General features: G+C 42.0%; 1 protein-coding gene across 2 annotated transcripts; it reads left to right on the top strand.

Annotated features, from left to right (window-relative positions):
* The first annotated feature begins 479 nt into the window (after nt 1-479).
* On the top strand, nt 480-16,858 carry NUDT4 (nudix hydrolase 4). Of its 2 annotated transcripts, none has more exons than XM_046646804.1 (5): nt 480-609; nt 10,179-10,289; nt 11,559-11,603; nt 13,730-13,814; nt 14,064-16,858. In XM_046646804.1, the coding sequence occupies exons 1-5, from the start codon at nt 511-513 to the stop codon at nt 14,264-14,266; spliced, it is 543 nt and encodes a 180-aa protein (XP_046502760.1). In that variant the 5' UTR covers nt 480-510; the 3' UTR covers nt 14,267-16,858. The 2 variants fall into 2 exon arrangements, with proteins under 2 accessions (XP_046502760.1, XP_046502759.1); XM_046646803.1 differs by having other exon boundaries at nt 13,727-13,814.
* The last annotated feature ends 1,009 nt before the right edge of the window (nt 16,859-17,867 follow it).

Genomic DNA, 17,867 nt, shown 5'->3' with positions numbered 1-17,867 from the left:
CCCCTCCCCTCCCCCGCCGCCGCTGTCCCGCACGCAGGCGCGTTGGCGCGCGCAGAGCGGCGCGCGCGGGGGCGGGGCTTGTGCGGCCCCCTTAAATAGGGGCGGAGAGGGCGGCGCGAAGCCGCCGCGCCGCTGCTGCCCAGTCGGCGTGGGTGTTCGCAACTGTCTCCGCGCGGCGTGAGCCTCGAGCCTCGCTCTTCCCCCGGCGGAGGCGGCGGCAGGAGGGAGCGCAGGCGAGCGGCCGGCGGGCTCCATGGAGAGCGGCGGACGCCCCGGCAGAGGCGGCGCTTGCTCCCTGGCTCCCGGGCTCCAGTGACCCGCGCTCGCGCTCTGCCCCGCGTCGGAGCGGCCGCCGGCTCCCGGACTGACCGGCCTCGCTGCTCGTCCCCGCGCCGCCGCCTCGCCTCCCTGCGCCCCGACTCGCCCTCGCCTCCTCTCTCCGGCGGGGTGGCGGCGGCCGGGCCCCCGCGGCGACGGCTGGAGCAGCAGCGGCAGCAAGAGCCCGCCTCTATGATGAAGTTCAAGCCCAACCAGACGCGGACCTACGACCGCGAGGGCTTCAAGAAGCGGGCGGCGTGCCTGTGCTTCCGGAGCGAGCAGGAGGACGAGGTGAGGGCGGCGGGGCGCCGGGGGTGCGGGCCGGGGCTGGCCGGGCGGGGACGTCCCCTTGCCCGCCCGACCCTCCGTCTGGCCGCGGGGCTGGGAGGGATAGCCCCCTCCCTCCCTCCCTCCTCCCCGCCCGCCCTCCTTCCCTTCCTTCCTTTTTCTGGGTTGATAGAGGAGACAAAGGGGCTCGCCCAGCCGCCGGGCTCCGCGGGGCCGCCGTGAACGCGGGAGGCCGCCTCCCGCCTGGCGAGGTCCCGGGGCCAATGGGTCGCGCCTAGCGGGAGTCACCATCTTAACACGCGAATTGAGCGCAAAGCCAGATAAACCTTGAGTGTGAACGGAGGAGATGGAAATGGCGTGAGTGTTGCAGCCCAAGCGCTTCTCTGCCTCTGCTACATTTTCCTTCCACGTTACAAGCAGTTTGCGGTTTCGGATTCAATCCGGCATGTTTGTGAAACAGCCAAACAGCCGCCGAGCTTTAACATAAAACCCATTCAGTCTGGTTCGGTCAATTCCACTTTCAAGTGAATGCTTTTAACTCACAAGCACTTGGCATAATTATACTTGCTTTTTATTAAAAAAAAAAAAAAGCGTATTCTTTTAAAGTTTTCTGCCTGCAGAAAGATGGTTCATGAAAAATGTGAATAACGCCAGAAGGGGGGAGATGGACAAGAGGTGGGCAAAGTTGCCATTTTCAGACAGTGATCTCTCGCTCTCAGCATATTTATCAAAGCTTCTTTCCTTTGCTGTGTTTGGCTTGACATCTGGAGAGGAGCGGTCTTTCTTGTCTAAGAGTAAGCAGTCTATCTTCTATAATTTACCCATCTGCATTGGGTTGATATTGAAGCCTTTGCGGTTTCCTTGGAGAGCAGTTTTTACTTCAGTTACATTTATTTAATTTGCAAAGGGCTCCCTCTTTTATATTTGCTTAGGGCGATAACAGTTGATTGGTAGCTGATGAAAATCTTTTAGCATCGCCACTCCTAAAGTGATTAGACAGGGAAAAAATTAACATTCTGAGTTCTGCTGCTCTCACCAACTGTGTCCAATAAAATCCCAGGCTAAAGCTGGAGGTGGGAGTTTAATGGCTTCCTTATTGCTAGTCCCTGTAGTTAGGATGAGTATGATATAGTGTACGCTCAGTGGCTTAGTTGTTCTTACTATGCTAACAAAAATCAAAGTGCTTGAAAAATGGTGCTCTTCAAATTCTTGTTTATTTTTTTAAAAGAAACCAAACGTTTTGTGCTGATTAGTGCTCACTTGGGGGCCTTTAAGTGTTAACCCTAAATCCGGGAGGAGTTTTCAGAAGAAATTGGTCTGTATCTATGAGCTGGGCCTACATAGGAGAGCTAGAAAGTAGAGGGGGAAAGGTTTTGAACATTTACAAAGTAACAGAGTCTACAAGCATTAAGTGCATTCTGTGAAAAAAAGATTAGAAGGTCCTTGAGGGAAGGGCCACGGGAGGACAGCAAACTTTGAATATCAAAGAATATAATAGCCAGAAGTGATCCAGGAAGGTCAAGGATCTTGTCTGATTGGCTCACGATGGTGTAATCACATTCTTGAGTGCTTACAGTGTAGGGGGCGCTGCCTGAAGACCTTTACATTGCTTACATTTAATCCTCTTAGCGCTGGTTTCAGGTGAGGAGACAGTTGCAGAGCATAAGTACTTTGCCCAAATGACATAATTAGGAAGTGGGAGAGCCAGAATTCAGGATCTGGTTCCTGCTCCTGATGCTGGGCTCTTGGCACAGGGCCCCGCCCATAGCAATTAGGTGCACTCTGTTTGCTGAATGAGTGAGATTTTGTGAGGCTGAGCTTGAAAGCCTTTCTGAAAGTGGTGACTTTGAAGTCTTGCCATAATGTGAACTTGGAATTCAGGCTTTGTAAATACATAAGTTCCTAGGGGGAAATATGGGAAATAGGAGGAAATCAAAGTGATCCGTATTGTGTGAATGGTAAAGGAAAGTCTGAGGAGAGCTTCAGAAATTACTTTAGCAGATAACTGAGTTATTTTTGTGCCTGGAAATTGTTTCCATTGTAATAAATGCAGAATTCCTAGCATCGAGTTCAGTCAACAGACTGGCGCCGTTAGATAAAATGAAGTAAGGAGCAAGATTTGGAGAATTTACCAGAGAAATCCATTACATAAAACTTTGTAAATCTGGTAACCTGTCCGTTGAGAAACCAAGTGAATCACTTGGTTACAGAATGTGCTCTGAAGGAAGATGCTGGCATTCTCTAAAAAATGCACGGCCAACTTTATTAGCTTTTCTTCGCGACCTTCCTTGCTGTAGTTGTGTATAGTCGGGGCTCTTTCTGTTATACGATAATTACAGAACGAAGCCTATTAGTTACTTTCCTGCACATCTTACTGTTTTGCTATGAATTTCTTCCCGCTCTGTTGAAATTCCGTTGCTAGTCTTCCAAGGATAGGATACAAACCAGCCAGAACCCACCTTTCTTTAGCTAATAGGTAAGAAATGTTTCTTCACACCGGATTAGGAAACTCCTACATCCTGGTTGGGAGATTTCAATGTGTGCTTTATTTTAGGGTGAAAAGTTTATAGAGTGTAAATTGAAATAAAATAGTAATTGCTATTTGACCCCAAAAAGCTACGCAGTGTTCTGATCTGGCTGTCTCTACTGAAGTGGCCCTTACTTTAGAACAGGTTGTTGTAGGAAAGACAGTTGTTCTAACAGCACAGTCTGTATTCTTTTGGGGGTGGTTTTATGTGTTAACCCATTTTATCTTTTTCTGCCCTCTGAGGTAAATCATAAACATTAGCATTTGTATAGGAAGAAATTGGGCAGCAGAAATAACTTGTCCCAAGGTCATGGAAGCTGCCAGATTGTTTTGAGCCCAAGCCCTTTATTTCTAAGTCTCATGTTCATTTGGTCCTCTTTCCGGCTAGTTATTTCTGTGGGGAACCACCCTTAGTTTTGGCAGTTGGGCTTCCAGACAAGCCCACAAATGAGTTTCCTATAGAGTAGCTGGGATACTGTGCTTGTGCAGTGAAAGAAGACAGTCCATTCACAAAAGGTAACCAAAAACGGATTCCATTGGACATATTTGCGTATACGATACTTTGAACAGGGATGCAAGGATGAGAACTGTCAGCTCCTAAGGACTGTGTTCTGTAGTGGGAGGTTAGACAAATGACTGATACAAAGGGAAATAAAGTAAGATAAAAGTGCCAAGAGGTGCTCCAGGGTTACGATCCAATGTGAGTCATTGGCATTTGGATTTCAGGAAGAGGGAAAGGAAGGACCAAGCATCACAAACGGCATAGGACTTGGGCCTGTGGTCTAGTTGGGCTGCAGCTGAAGATAGCATGGAACAAATAATGACTGCAAAACAGAACACCTTAAATGTAGGGCTAAGGAGCTGCTAGGCAAGAAAGGAACTCTTAGTTTGGAAGAGTGAACTTTCAGATTTTAGATGTGTTCAAGCTTGAGAATGATCTGGCAGCAAAAGAGGATGGAGTGCTAAAGGGATAAATAGAAATGACTTGATCCTGGGTGCAATCCAGGCACAGTTGCCAGTGAGAAACACTGACAGAACAGTCCTAAGAACTGACCACTGCTCTTCCATTTGGACTTAACTGCTCTAATCAGCTTTTAAGCTCCTGAGCCAGGGGCCTCATTCTGCAGCGAGTCAGCTAAACACCGAATGTATATTCCTAAAATGTCTGAGTTCAACAAAATCATGCACTAAAACTAAGACTCGGTGGGAAAAGTAGAGCCTTCATCTGTGCCTGCGGCTCTCCCAGACCTAAGGAAGGGCTTCTTAGAAAAATCCACTCAACCAGCCGCTTCCTTCAAGGGAAATCTCTTCTGTAGAATTCGACTCTGTTTTTCTTTTCGAGCCTTGATCTATCACCAGAGATTTCTCTAATTATATAAAAGCTTGCCCCATCACTTCAAAACTGACACGCTAGGAGAACACATCGCCATCAACCCAACTTATCATTATTGACATGCGTCTCTCAAATCTGATGTAATCTAATTTGGGTTAAACACATTTTCACAGAGTGAGCTGTTATTTCTGATCCTCCTATAGCACTGTGCCTCTATAGTCCAAAAAGTAGTACAAATTTATTTAGTAATAGCAGTAGGTAGCTCATTAGTGGATGTAATAACCATTCTTGTAACTTAGGCTCTTTTAAGATGTCTCTGCATGGCGAGTGTTCCTAATATGCTGTTGGCCCAAATGCCTGTGAAACAGTTAACTATGGTAGAGGTAGTTTTCACGATTGTTGCTATCCTGGTTCGTGAGGATGGGAAGAAAGAACCACCCCAGAACATCTTCTAAATAGCTACAATTCACAACATAAAGCTCCTCATTCTTAGATTTAGGATCACTTGAGAGCTTCTCTGAATAGCTTTGTCTTTTCCGGGAGAGTGTGGTAATTTGTAGTGACTGGCTGTTCCCAGAGGCACGTCATGACTGGGAGCAGTTAGAGGGCTAAAAGCTGAAAGACAAAAGCAGTTTGGGGACTGGCAATCCCACATTCCTCCAGCCTCTGGAGGCATCGCTGCATCACGCAGGCCTTGAGCAGCACTGTTCAGTTTACATGCTTTGACACATCCCCAGTGAGGAGGACTTGCCGGGTGATAATAGATCGTTCCAATTCACAGACGAACCTTCATCTGGTGAGGCTCAGGGCTAGCTCCGAGTTGGCCACTGTCATGACACTATTGCTGCTTAAAGTGAGAAATACTTCTATTCCAAATGCATAAAGCATTAGGTTTCTAAGAAAAAGACAGGTGTGAGAAATGACTTCTCGGCAACGCCAGGTGAACGGTGTTCTCTTCCGATGACTGCTCACTGCACGGGGAGAGGGCTGCGGTCTGCCCGGGTAGTGGGAGGAAGGCTTCTGTGAAGGTGGGCAGGTTGCACTGAGGAAGAAATGTTCTCACCCCCTAACAGCATTGGCTTGGGGTTTGAGTGTGATTCAAGTCTAATTCTGCAACCTGGTGGGTTGACTAGCTTCCTTTTTATAAATCTTTCCTTTGCTCTCAGCTCTGTCTTGTCTGTAAGGTTGAATGTCGACTTTCATCTCTGTCATCTTGTTGGACACACAAAATCCAATATAACTAGAATAGTTGAAAAGAAATTTAAAACCTATGAATGACCATGTATGGATCTGTCAGCTGTTGGTGTAGCCTCTTACTACACTTTTATAACCTGTCTTTGTTACTTCGGTAATACCATTTTTAGAGCATTAGTTAGCATGCTAAAGCTATGGGATAGATCTAGTAGATTGGGGATGTTATAGAAGTGTTTAGATGGTTTTGCAGGCGAGAGGGGATATTGAATAGTAATGCTTTGTGGTGGGTTCTATAGGTTTAGATTATTCCAGTGTGTACAGGGAGTTTTCATCGTCCTTGTCTCTGCTTCTGCTATTCAGATTCATTTCTTCTACCCTGGAGACCTATGCCATAGTTCTGTCTACTCTTGTCTATGGAGTGCTTGCTCTTTCTTAATCACCACACACGAATGTGGCCTTGACCTCATTTGAACTCCAAATGAAGTACTCAAGATGAGTAGGCAAGTACTTAATGGAACACATTGGTTTTCAAATCTGTACTGTCGCTCAAAGGCTCACTGTCAAATCTCTTAAGCTGGTAGTTTAGATGCCAATCATTTCTCTTTTTTTCAAGCTTTTTTTTTTTTTGATGAGGAAGATTGGCCTTGAGCTAACATCTGTTGCCAATCTTCCTCTTTTTTGTTTCCCCTCCCTAAAGCCCCAGTACACAGTTGTATATCCTAGTTGTAGGTCATTCTACTTTTCTGTGGGATGCCACCACACCATGGCTTGATGAGCAGTGCATAGGTCCATGCCCAGGATCTGAACTGGTGAACCCCAGGCCGCTGAAGTGGAGCACGCAAACTTAACCATTCAGCCACGGGGCCAGCCCCACCAATCATTTCTATACTACAGGTATTAATTACTCATTTAAACTGATCATTTTGGGGAAAGATACATTTGAAGGAAGTTAATGGCTTAATGAGATTTAATCATTTTGGAATGTCAAGGGACTCTTGTATGATGAGTCTTGATTTAAGCTAAATCATTTGTCCAAAGTTTATAGAATTGCTTTTGTAAGGCTTTCCAAAAAGTAATTTATGAAGGGAAATGTTGAACCATGCAGGGGTTCCATTCACTGACTTTTAGAAGAGAAGTTTAGTCATATGTTAATGATGTCCTGTAGATAAATATTTGGTTTTAAATAGGAAGCTTAAGTGTTAGTTCAGAAAAGCAGAGAAAGACCATAGTAATGAGTTATTCAACATTACTAACCTTATGTAATTTAGCTTTTAAAGACTATTTTGGACAAATGGGAACATAATAGTCATTGACCTACATACATGACACTGAATTTCATTTTTTAAAGACTACATTATGAATATCGATATAGTTTCAAAACTCCCTATTTGCTAAATAAGGATGTACTTTCTCGGAGGCTAGCCACCTGCACCATCTGTCCCATTATGAAGGTAATCAAGAAAGTTGCTTAGAGAGCACAGAATCGTGTAGTAAGAATTTTATCCAGGCAACAGCAACCAGATTATCCCTGACCCATGCTTTAGTGACCAGGAAACGAGGCCTCTAACTCTGCAGTCAGGACGGTTACTGTTCCTATAGTTCCTGTTTCCTTTTCCTTTTTCTTTGTTTTTATGATCCTTTAAGATTGGTACCTGACCTAACATCTGTTGCCAATCTTCTTTTTTGCTTGTTTTTCTTCTCCCCAAAGCCCCCCAATACATAGATGTATATTCTAGTTGTGGGTCCTTCTGGTTGTGGCATGTGGGACGCCACCTCAGTGTGGCCTGATGAGCGGTGCCATGTCCACACCCAGGATCCGAACCGGCGAAATCCTTGGGCCGCCAAATTGGAGCATGCGAACTTAACCACTCAGCCATGGGGTCAGCCCACCTTTTTTTAATTTAAAGCTTCAGTGCATAGTTGGGTATCCTAGTTGTTAGTTTCAGTTCTCTCTGCGAGCTGCCGCCACAGTATGACAACTGACAGATGGGGTGTGGCTCCAGGACTGGGAAACAAACCTGGGCGACGGTGGTGAGAGTGCGGAATCTTAACCGCTAGATCACCAGGGCTGGCTCTCCTTTTCCCTTGATGCAAGATATAATGCTTTTGTAGCTTGAACATTTTTGTTTTAACTTAAAAACTTACATTCACTTGCCAGCCTTTGAATACCATAGATCCTCGGTAAGCTTCTTTTGTGAATAATATACAAAGGTGAAATCTAGTTTGCAGTTTGACTCTGTTTAAAGTGAATTTGAGCTTAGAGACTCTTGCAAACCCTTCCTGGATTTTTTAAATTTCCTTTTTCCCGTCTTTTATAGTAGTCTCATCCATACTTAATTTTATAGCAGTTTTTAATAACCCACCTTTAATGAATCTTTGCAGAGTATTTCTGATAATTCCTTTCTGCCCTTATTTCATCAACTCTCAGTAATTATAAAACAAGTACAACTGGCAAAATATAGAGAACAAGTCTAATTCCTGGTAAGCTGATTCAACTCAAATGGTGGGAGAGCAGAAGAGCTAGTCATGGCCAACAGTGAGTGCTTAAGCCAGGATCTGAGATACTTAATACTCATTAACACGCAACAATCCTACAAGGAGAGTTACTTCTTCTTCCAGAGGAAGAAACTGACGCATTGAAAGGTAGACTATTGGCCTGTCATTAGCCCCTGCATCAAGCGATAAAGCACATCTTGGCTATGCTCTGTACCGTTACCAACACCTTCAAGTTCAAACCTTTCTCCAGTGCTTGCCAGATTTGCTTATTCTGGCTGTTTTGTTTCTAATTTTGATACATAAGTCCTATTTGCTAATACTTAAGAAGGCTTAAATTTAAGGCTGTCTTACACTTCATTTTACCAAAATTGCTATACTTGGACTTGGTGGTACCCTCAATGTCAGCCATTAGTATTTTAGCCAAGGCTTTGTCAAGGCTTCGGGGTGGTACTTTACGGGGCTTTCTCTGTATTTGCCGCTGTTCAGCCAGTTCCTCACTTGAAGGAAGACATGCTGGTGGAAGCAGCAGAGTCCTACCCAGATCAAGGACAAGGAAGCAATGCTCAGACTCTTGAACGTTCATTGACTCTAACTCGACGTGTTAGAGGTTTGAGGGAAAGGGAAGTGTTGCTCAACTACTTACTGTCAGCCTGGAATTTTCCAGTTGGGAAAGGTTGAGTTCCTGGCAGCTTCCTCAGGGAGCAGGTGAATCCTGTGAACTCTTCAGGGCCAGCAGTTCTCTGGCGGTAGGGAGGGAGCTGGGCAGATAGAACTTCTGCCATGCATGTCAGAAAACCAGGACCCACACTAGAGAGAAAGCTTGGCTCCAAACTGATGCATTTATCTGCTGCCTTTACCTTTACTTACAGGCATATACAAAGGTAATTTTGCAAACAGTTTTGTTCAGATTGGTTAAGACACTTGTTACCTTCATAAATGTCATTTGGTTATTTATCATAGCCTTTGGGGGAGGTTAATTTTAACCTAACCCACAATATTTGTTTCAGGTACTGTTAAAATAGTGAACCTCTAGAATACTCTGTGCTAATATAGTTAGTTTGTTTCTTTAAAAGTGTTTTCACATTTCAAGCTTAATACTCTTGTTGATCAGGGTCTGCAGATTTTTCCTGTAAGGGTCAGATAATATTTTAGGCTTTGCAGGTCCTACAGTCTGTCGCAGCTACCCAGCTCTGCTTTTGTAGCATGAGAGCAGCCATAGACAACATGTGAAATGAATGAGTGTGACTGGATTCTCATGAAATTTTATTTATGAAGACTGAAATTTGGCTTTCATAGAATTTAAAAATATAAAAACTATCTTTAGCTCACAGACTGTCCAAAAACAGGCAGTGGGCTAAAGCTTGCCAGCCCTCTTCCAGATCACAAATTATAGCTGCCTCTTTTCAAAATGGAGCAACTTTTGCTCATTCATATAGGTTTGGAATATGGAGGGTGCCTCTTTCCACCTAATCATAATTATAAAAATAACAAGAACTCTCCATGTTCCCAGCATTGGCTTTACATGAATTTTCCCATTCCTTTGTCACAGTGCCTCTTATCTTCTACGTATTCTTACATTTTATAGGTGAAGGAACAGTGACCTCCCTGAAGTCACATGTCCTTAAATTTGGAAGAATAGTAAGATTCTGTGTCTAAAGAATAACAGATGTGACCACAAGCCTCAGTGCATACAGCTCTGGGGCTTAGTAAACCAAGTCTCTGCTTTTCTCCTTTGTTAGCATCCAAGAATTGGAGAATTGTACTAACTGAACCTGGTAGTTTAAATGACTTCGTGAGGTATAGAATCATTTAGTAATGTGATCATGTTCTTGTTGAATTCGGAATTCAGAAAGACAGCGTTTACAAAGGCTGTGCACTGCTTTTTTGTGGTGTAACGTGTACCCCTAATAATGTTAATGGGTTAATCTAGAAGAGATTTACTCCTTGTAAGGGCTTGAGAATGCTGCTTACATCCATAGTGCTTCTTCGGCTGGGAGTGTACGGTCGTGGTCTGTCTTGCAGGTGCTGTTGGTGAGCAGCAGTCGGTACCCAGACCAATGGATCGTCCCAGGCGGAGGCATGGAGCCCGAGGAGGAGCCTGGTGGTGCCGCGGTGAGGGAGGTCTATGAAGAGGTGAGAGGAGGAGGAGTTCGTTGGTTCTCCTTTCACACAGACGGTATTTGGGGGGTTTACAGGAACGGTCTTCTGCATGAGGTTCAAACAAGGCACTTTGCTACATACACTCAGGAGAAGGCAAGAAGACAAAGCAGGTCACATGGGTGCTTTTTTGTTCTCTAATTCAACATTTTTAAGCATGTGACAATAGCATTTTGTTAAACAGATATTTTTTCTACCTGGTAAAATAGAGCTAAAATCAATGTGGAAGTCCCCCAGAATTGTGTAACATGTAATTGTGTAACAGACCAGTAAGTCTGATTGGTGATCAATATATAGCAAGACGATGGCCTTGCCCGAGAGCCAGGTTAGTATTACACTGAGCAAGAATGTACAGAGACATTACTCATGTGCTGTAATTCTTATTCAGATGAATAAGAAGCAGATTGTTTTTCTTTTACTTGTTTTGTCTGAAAGCTCAGTAGAATGTGGCGTGCACTCATGCACGGAAGCACACGTGGCCTGCTTATCTTCCTACAGCTGATGATGCAGAGCTCGCTTCTACTCAAGAGGCAAAACAGCATAGATTAATGCCATGAAAAGCTACTGAGCAGCAGTTACGGTAGGAGTGAAGCAAATGCTGTAGCTCTCATTGGGCCTTGGCGTGTAGTCGGCGAGGTTTCAAGGCGATGGGCCTTGAAGGGAGAGCGGCCTCCTCAGGGAAGAACACATTCTAGATAGAGGAGACAGCATGCACCAATCTGTTAGTTTGCAGTCTGGATTTGAATGGGGCCCACACTGAAGTTCCGGTCAGTGTGTCACATGCTTGCTAAAAGTATGAGGACTGAGTAGAAGGGCAGCATGGAGAGAGAATTTTACTTCCTGAGCCGGTGACAACAGGAGAGAGACGCGCCTTCAGGTAAGAAGAGTGAAGGGCATTTACTTTATCAGTTCATAGAGAAAAGTTCATTTTCATTCATAAAGCTTGTCCCAAATTGGTAGGAAGTCTAATTTTTGGTTAGTCCTTGCCATTTCTTATAAAATAAATGACAATAAATCTGATGAACAGGAAGTTGCATGTGGAACAAATGAAGCCGTATTTTATAGCAAGCCACAGGTTGCAAATCTTGGCACAGCCACAAAAAACTTCACAGAAGCAGGCTTGGTGTGGGAAGGCCTAGGCCGATGGTGTTTAGATTCAAAAATCGAAATAGCCAGAAAATAACTTTCATACAAATTTTTTTATGAAAAGGTAAAAATTTTTACATTTCATCTTTTTTTTAATAGGCTGGAGTCAAAGGAAAATTAGGCAGACTCCTGGGCATATTTGAGGTGAGTTATAAAAGTAATTCTCAGCTTGCTGGTAATAGGATTAATGATTGATTCCTTCCTAACCTGCCAGATTATCTGGCAGCAACCTGAACTAGATATTCCTCTAAAACTATCAGTAGGCAAGTAAGTCATAAGGATTAGGAGGGAGGGAAGTAAAAGTTAACTTTCCTATACCATCAGTTTTATGCAGCATTATTACAGTAACAATCACTTCTATATGACAATACAGTGGAGTTGATCTAGAAAGACATCTCTTGGTTCACTGTATACTGTGCAGGTAGACTTCTTAGGAGGTGCAGTATCCTCAATATCATCTAAGGGCTTGGCTCTCTTGTGGATACTGTCTGGAAATGTACCCTTTGCCTTCAGCACATAACATTCAATGACATACATGACTATCCTTAAAGGACTCATGGGGATACAAAACTCAGATACATAGAATAGATGTTAAAAGCACAGAATCCTCTTCTGTGTAATCCCTTATTACTAAAGGTAGAAAGGAATTTGTGGGGAGGGAATTTGAAGTGATATATATACTATGGAAGGTAGGGAGAAACCAAGTCAGGTCATGGAGACCCAAGCTATTCTCAAATGGGTGTTCATCTAAGATTTAGACCAGATACATGGTACACCAAACACACTGACATTTTTTACAAGATACTATTTAAGGGTTGTCTCAGTCCTGGTAGAGCCATATAAAATTTTGTTTTTAAGCCTTTTTTAACAAGAATTCAGGAAAAGATCTGTACAGCACTTGGTAGAATTGATGATTCCCAGAACACTATAGTAATCGTAAGAGTAAAGTTCTTAAGGTACTGTCACACTTTTCCAGAATTCCGCCCTTGCTTTCCCCAGTTAAAGAGCACCATCTCCTGGTTAAACTGAAAAACATGTCGAGGGTTTTCCATCAGTGTAGCCACGGTACAAATAGCATATCTGTCAGTATGCTGACAAGATTTTTGAAGAAAACTTCTCACATTACAAATAAAGCTTATATAACACAAGAAGGTGATAGTGTTATGTGCTTTACAAATCCTATTTAAATTTTATAGAGTCTGAACAGAATATAGTAATCAATGTTACTTTCCTTTAGAGAATATAAGAAAATTAGAAATATCCTGCTCGCTCACTGTGGTGATTTCAGTGAACATAGCATAATAAATGTATCGATGTTCCAGGCATAGAGATAAGACAACAGATTTGTAAAAATAATGAACAATAATGTTTTGAGTGAGAGATGCCTCTAACTTGTTGCTGTTCTCATTCCTTCCCAAAGACGTAATACACTGTTTGAATGAGTGGATTACTCAGGTTATTTGTGGTGGAAAAAATCAGGGCAATTATGTGTAGTCTTAGACTACAGCAAACAAGGCTAATTTTAACCGAGACGATGGCAGGCGTCTTCATCTCAAGGCCTGCTTGTGTTTGATTTTGAACACAGACGCAAGACTAGGTGGCAGTGTTAATATGGGTAAAAACTGAGTTTGAACATACTAGGACTAAAATGTCATATTCCAGAAATGGACTAACCCAGGTATTGTCAACCTTGGCTATGCATAGTTCATCTGGAAGCTTTTAAAATATCAATACTGAGGCCTCATCTCAGATGGACTGAATTGCTGTCTCTTAAAAAACCATTCATCTGGGTGATGGAATGGACAGCCAAGGTTGAGAAGCCCCAGGCTAGGTTATAGGGCTGTGCTTTGTGTTGTAAACTCTCAGAGACATGCTCTAAAGGAACTGGGGATGTGGTTCTGCAGAGGTCCTGAGAGAAGCATCATGTTGGAAGGCTATCAGGATTAGCCCTAGAGAATAGAACCTAGACTAAAACGACAGGAATGCAGTTCTTTTAAAATAGATTCCATTCCAGTCTGAAGATTTTCTTTATGAAAATTACTTGTCTAATGGACAGAAATCAAAGTGCTAAAAGTTTAGCATTGGGATTTAAATGTTTCATCTTACAAAAACTCACTTCTGTGCTGGATTATACAACCGTGCATACTTGCGTATGTTGGCAGAGACACTAGGCTACTGCAGCAGTATGCCACAACTGAGTTTTCCCCTCAAAAATGTGTACATGGCCAACTCCTGTAGATTGAAATGCTTTTCTTTTTATATTCAAGCAGAACCAAGACCGAAAGCACAGGACATATGTTTATGTTCTTACTGTCACTGAAATATTAGAAGATTGGGAAGATTCTGTTAATATAGGTACGTTCTCTTTTCTTCTATCTGAATTCTCTTAATTCAAATACTGCATCCTTGTATCCAATTTCATGTTCAAGGGACGATCAATGTTATCTACACATTTGAATTATCTTAAAATTCTTCCCCAATATATCATCATCTAAGCCATTCCAAAAATATTCGTGGGGGAGGAGTGAGGGGCATTGTTAACAGGATATGGCTTTTTAAAGTTGACTTTATTGTACAGTGACCAATGTCATTACTATTTTCTAGGAAGGAAGAGAGAGTGGTTCAAAGTTGAAGATGCTATCAAAGTTCTCCAGTGTCATAAGCCTGTACATGCAGAGTATCTGGAAAAACTAAAGCTGGGTTGTTCTCCATCCAATGGCAATTCCACTGTCCCTTCCCTTCCAGATAATAACACCTTGTTTGTAACTGCTGCACAGACCCCTGGGTTGCCATCTAGTATCAGATAGAGGGGGCTGGGAGCATCTCCCCCACCATGTGCCACCTCACGGGGAGAGGCTTCTTTACTTTCCTTGGCAAACATCTGAATGACGCTTGCAAACTGTCTGAATTTGCCCTGCAGGATTTTCAAACAATTTGCATGTTTTTCAGATGATTTCAAATCTTTTTTTTTTTTTAAAGTGTAAAATATTTTAATAAGCCAAAGCCATGTGGAATTTTTTTTAGATGCCTTAACTGTGCCCCCTGCCCCACCCCCCCATGTTATTTTGTCATTTTTTTTAGTGTTTTGTCCATTCGACATCAGTCTGTGGTTTTCGTCAGATCAACTTACTTGTGGGTACATTTTCCCCCTAAATTGGTCTCTCATTCACAGCATTAACGTATTCAACAAATCCTGTTGTGGGAATTTACGAAGATCCTGATATTAAAGAAATCCACCCATCCAAAAACTTATTTCATAGGATCACAATTTTAATTCATAAATTCCAGATTTGGACTCTTTCTGTATGGGTCAGTAACTATTTTGACAAAGGACTCAATTTGCTGTTTTTAGGAATTTGTCAACTCATTTGTCTCAATTTTCACAACTAGTATTATTGTCACTAGCTACCTGATATGGCAAATTCCCCTATAACTCAATAGTCCTTTAACATAAAGTTCAACTCTCGGAGTTGGTGATTTTTAGGGAGGTATTGTAAGCAAAATGCATGAAGCAAATACATGTCATGAAAACTGTATTCATGGGATTTGAGTTAGCATGTTTGTCAGTTCCCTTTATCAATAATCTCTCTTTACATAGAATACCTGAGAACCGTATTTCCCTCAATGTAAATTCCTTTTACAAATGTACTTTGTTTTTGAGTTTAGTGACACCTCTTCAGTTAAACTTGCTGGTTACCGATAACCACAGGATTGTAGTCTAGCCTCAAATGCCAGTCAGGGGTGACTGCGTCAACGATTGAGTAAAAGGGCCTTTTGCTGTTCAGCTGTTACAGACCTAGATTGTTAGGGCACCACAGAATGTCTCATCTTATATAGGTTGTCAAGAGGTACCAGTTGTCATATAACTTTTGGGGCACTGGAACATCCCTGAACTAAGAATTATTTTGTCTCATACTTGTTTTTATACTCAAAATCAAGAATCCCATCTAAAATACATAGGTACCTTCTCTGAAACTCCTGGACTTCCCCAACCAGGTCAGAAATGAGGTGGGAGGAAAACCCTTTGAAAAAGATGTGGGGTGGGACGAGGGAAAGATCATCCTACACATAGACATTTGCCTCCTGTAGCCATTGTCCCTGGTGAGTACAGAGTAGACAATAAGTATAGGTATACCTCTCTTTTACAAATTGTTAATCTCTAAAAAGACAATTGCTGCTAAAAATAGTGCTGTTACACTTGAGGAAAATGGGTGCCACTGTTTTGAAAAGGAGATCCTGTGCCATAAATGCAGCTGAATAGAAACATTAGTTCACAAATTAATGCTGTCAAAAGAATGAGTAAAGTAGAAAAACTTTTAACCAATGACATTTCATTCTAAATTATGTAGTGTGATCAAACATGGTCATCAGAACTTGTATATTTTTCTTTGTACAGAGGTTATGTATTCTGGGTGTTTTTTAAAAAGGAAACATTTTAAATCCCACAGACTGACACTTTGTATCGACCTTCAATGGACTAAGATTTTTTTCTCAGTAATCTCTGAAGTTTCTTTAAATTATATACTTAACAGAGAAACTGGATAGTTTTTGTATATAAGACTGTGTCCACCTGAAATGCTGTCACAAGTATGGGGAGGGGGGGTTATCTTGTACATGATATTTTTAGAGGTAATAATGCATGAACTTATTTTATAAACTCTTGGACTATGTATTTGACATGTAAAATATGTACAGTATTAATGTCAGCCATCTCTTAAAAATGAGCCTATAAATATTGTTGTATAATTTCCTTTGGTCAGAAACGTTTGGACTAAGTAGTGCCACTGGGGTCAGGATTTTCTTCAGTGCCATTTAGCTAACCACCTGTCTTTAGTCTATGCAACTAGCAAAAATCTGTATAATGCAGAAAGACACTTTACAGTTGTCACACTTTAAATTTCACACGAGGAGTTCTTCACTATTCTTCTGGAACCTAGTCTAGCAAAATTAGAGGAAGGGCCCTAAAGAGATTTCTGTTAAGAAAAAAAGCCTACACTTCAGGCTCAACAGCTCCATCTACCACAGATAACAGTGTCTACTGTCTCAACCCTCAGTTTACAGTGCTGGGACTGTCATTTGTGTGGGGTAGTTGGATAAAATTGGGCAGCTAAATTTCTCAGTCCCCGAGTGCCTCCTAAATAAAAATAATAGTTTATAAATGGACTCACAGATACAAAGTAGCAGCTATCCTGCATGTTTGTTGTTGGGTTTTGTGGACAGGTGAACATGCATTCAGGCTTCGGTGGCTCACACAGTTGCACAGAGCAGCACACCTGCAGCAGGGTGATTGTTGTGTACATCTTACATTGCTTTGCATGGTCTCCTTTGAGATAATCAGTGTAAGAATTTTGACTTTTTTTTTATATTTGGAAACATCAAATAAAAATGGAAATAAATTATCTTTTTTTTTTTTTAACCACCACCATCCAAGAGAAAAATTGTGTGGATTCCATAGTAACAGCTTTACTGTTCTCCCATTGATGGTTATATGCAATTGGAGTTAACTTGGTTAAAAGGAACTGTTCACTAGTAGGGTGTCACCATAACTCTCCCAATGGATATTTTCCATCTTCTTAGACACCAGTCTGTGCTTATTTACTGCTATTCTCCCACCCTAATGGAGTTTTGTTAGAATTATTCTAATCATTTTCAAGAGCTCTTGCCTTATTCTATAAGCACTTTGCTGTAATATGTTGCAGATACTTTCTACACTACCATCACTTTAATTATTGCAGCTCTTTAAAAGGGTGGTGAGGCACCCTGCCCGCAGCTGTATTTCCCCAAAGTAGTGTTTACCCAAGACCAACTTTAGAATCCTCATGTAAAAGTTGTATTCAATCTCATTTAGTTTTTGTTTATGATTGCTAAATTGGGGGGGAAAGAGCTTGGCATTTTCCAGTGTTTTCTTCACATTGGAATACAAGAATTCTCTTTAAGCAGAATTTTGTAGACAAAGTGACACAGTACTAATTAAACACTAGTTGAGTTTATTAAAGTATAATTTTTAATGAGTTGGCTATAGCTGGAATGTTGCTGTGTAGTTGATTCTGTCTAGAAGTTTCCAACACTGTCTCATAACTTCTCAATACAATGTTACCAGTAACTGTACAATGATAGGCATCTCCTTTGTGCCCAGCATCAGTGCTACAGCACAGAGCGAATTTCCACCCTCCAGGAGCTTATGTTCTAGTGGAGTAGAGATAAGTGGCTTTTCTGGGTGTTGATTTATACATAAGTTCCTAAAATGTCTTTCAGGGTGTTACAGCAATTTTTTATACAGACCTACATGAACCATCTGTAAAAGCAAAATTTTATTTAAAAATATCCCCCACCAAAGACTTAGCAGCGTTTTACATGGAGCTATAGAGCAAAAGTCAGGTTGAAAATGATCTCATTCCTGGTGCTACT

Source organism: Equus quagga, chromosome 19 (genome assembly GCF_021613505.1).
Source record: "Equus quagga isolate Etosha38 chromosome 19, UCLA_HA_Equagga_1.0, whole genome shotgun sequence".
Taxonomy (NCBI): Eukaryota; Metazoa; Chordata; class Mammalia; order Perissodactyla; family Equidae; genus Equus; species Equus quagga.
This window is presented reverse-complemented; position numbering and strand designations above follow the sequence as displayed.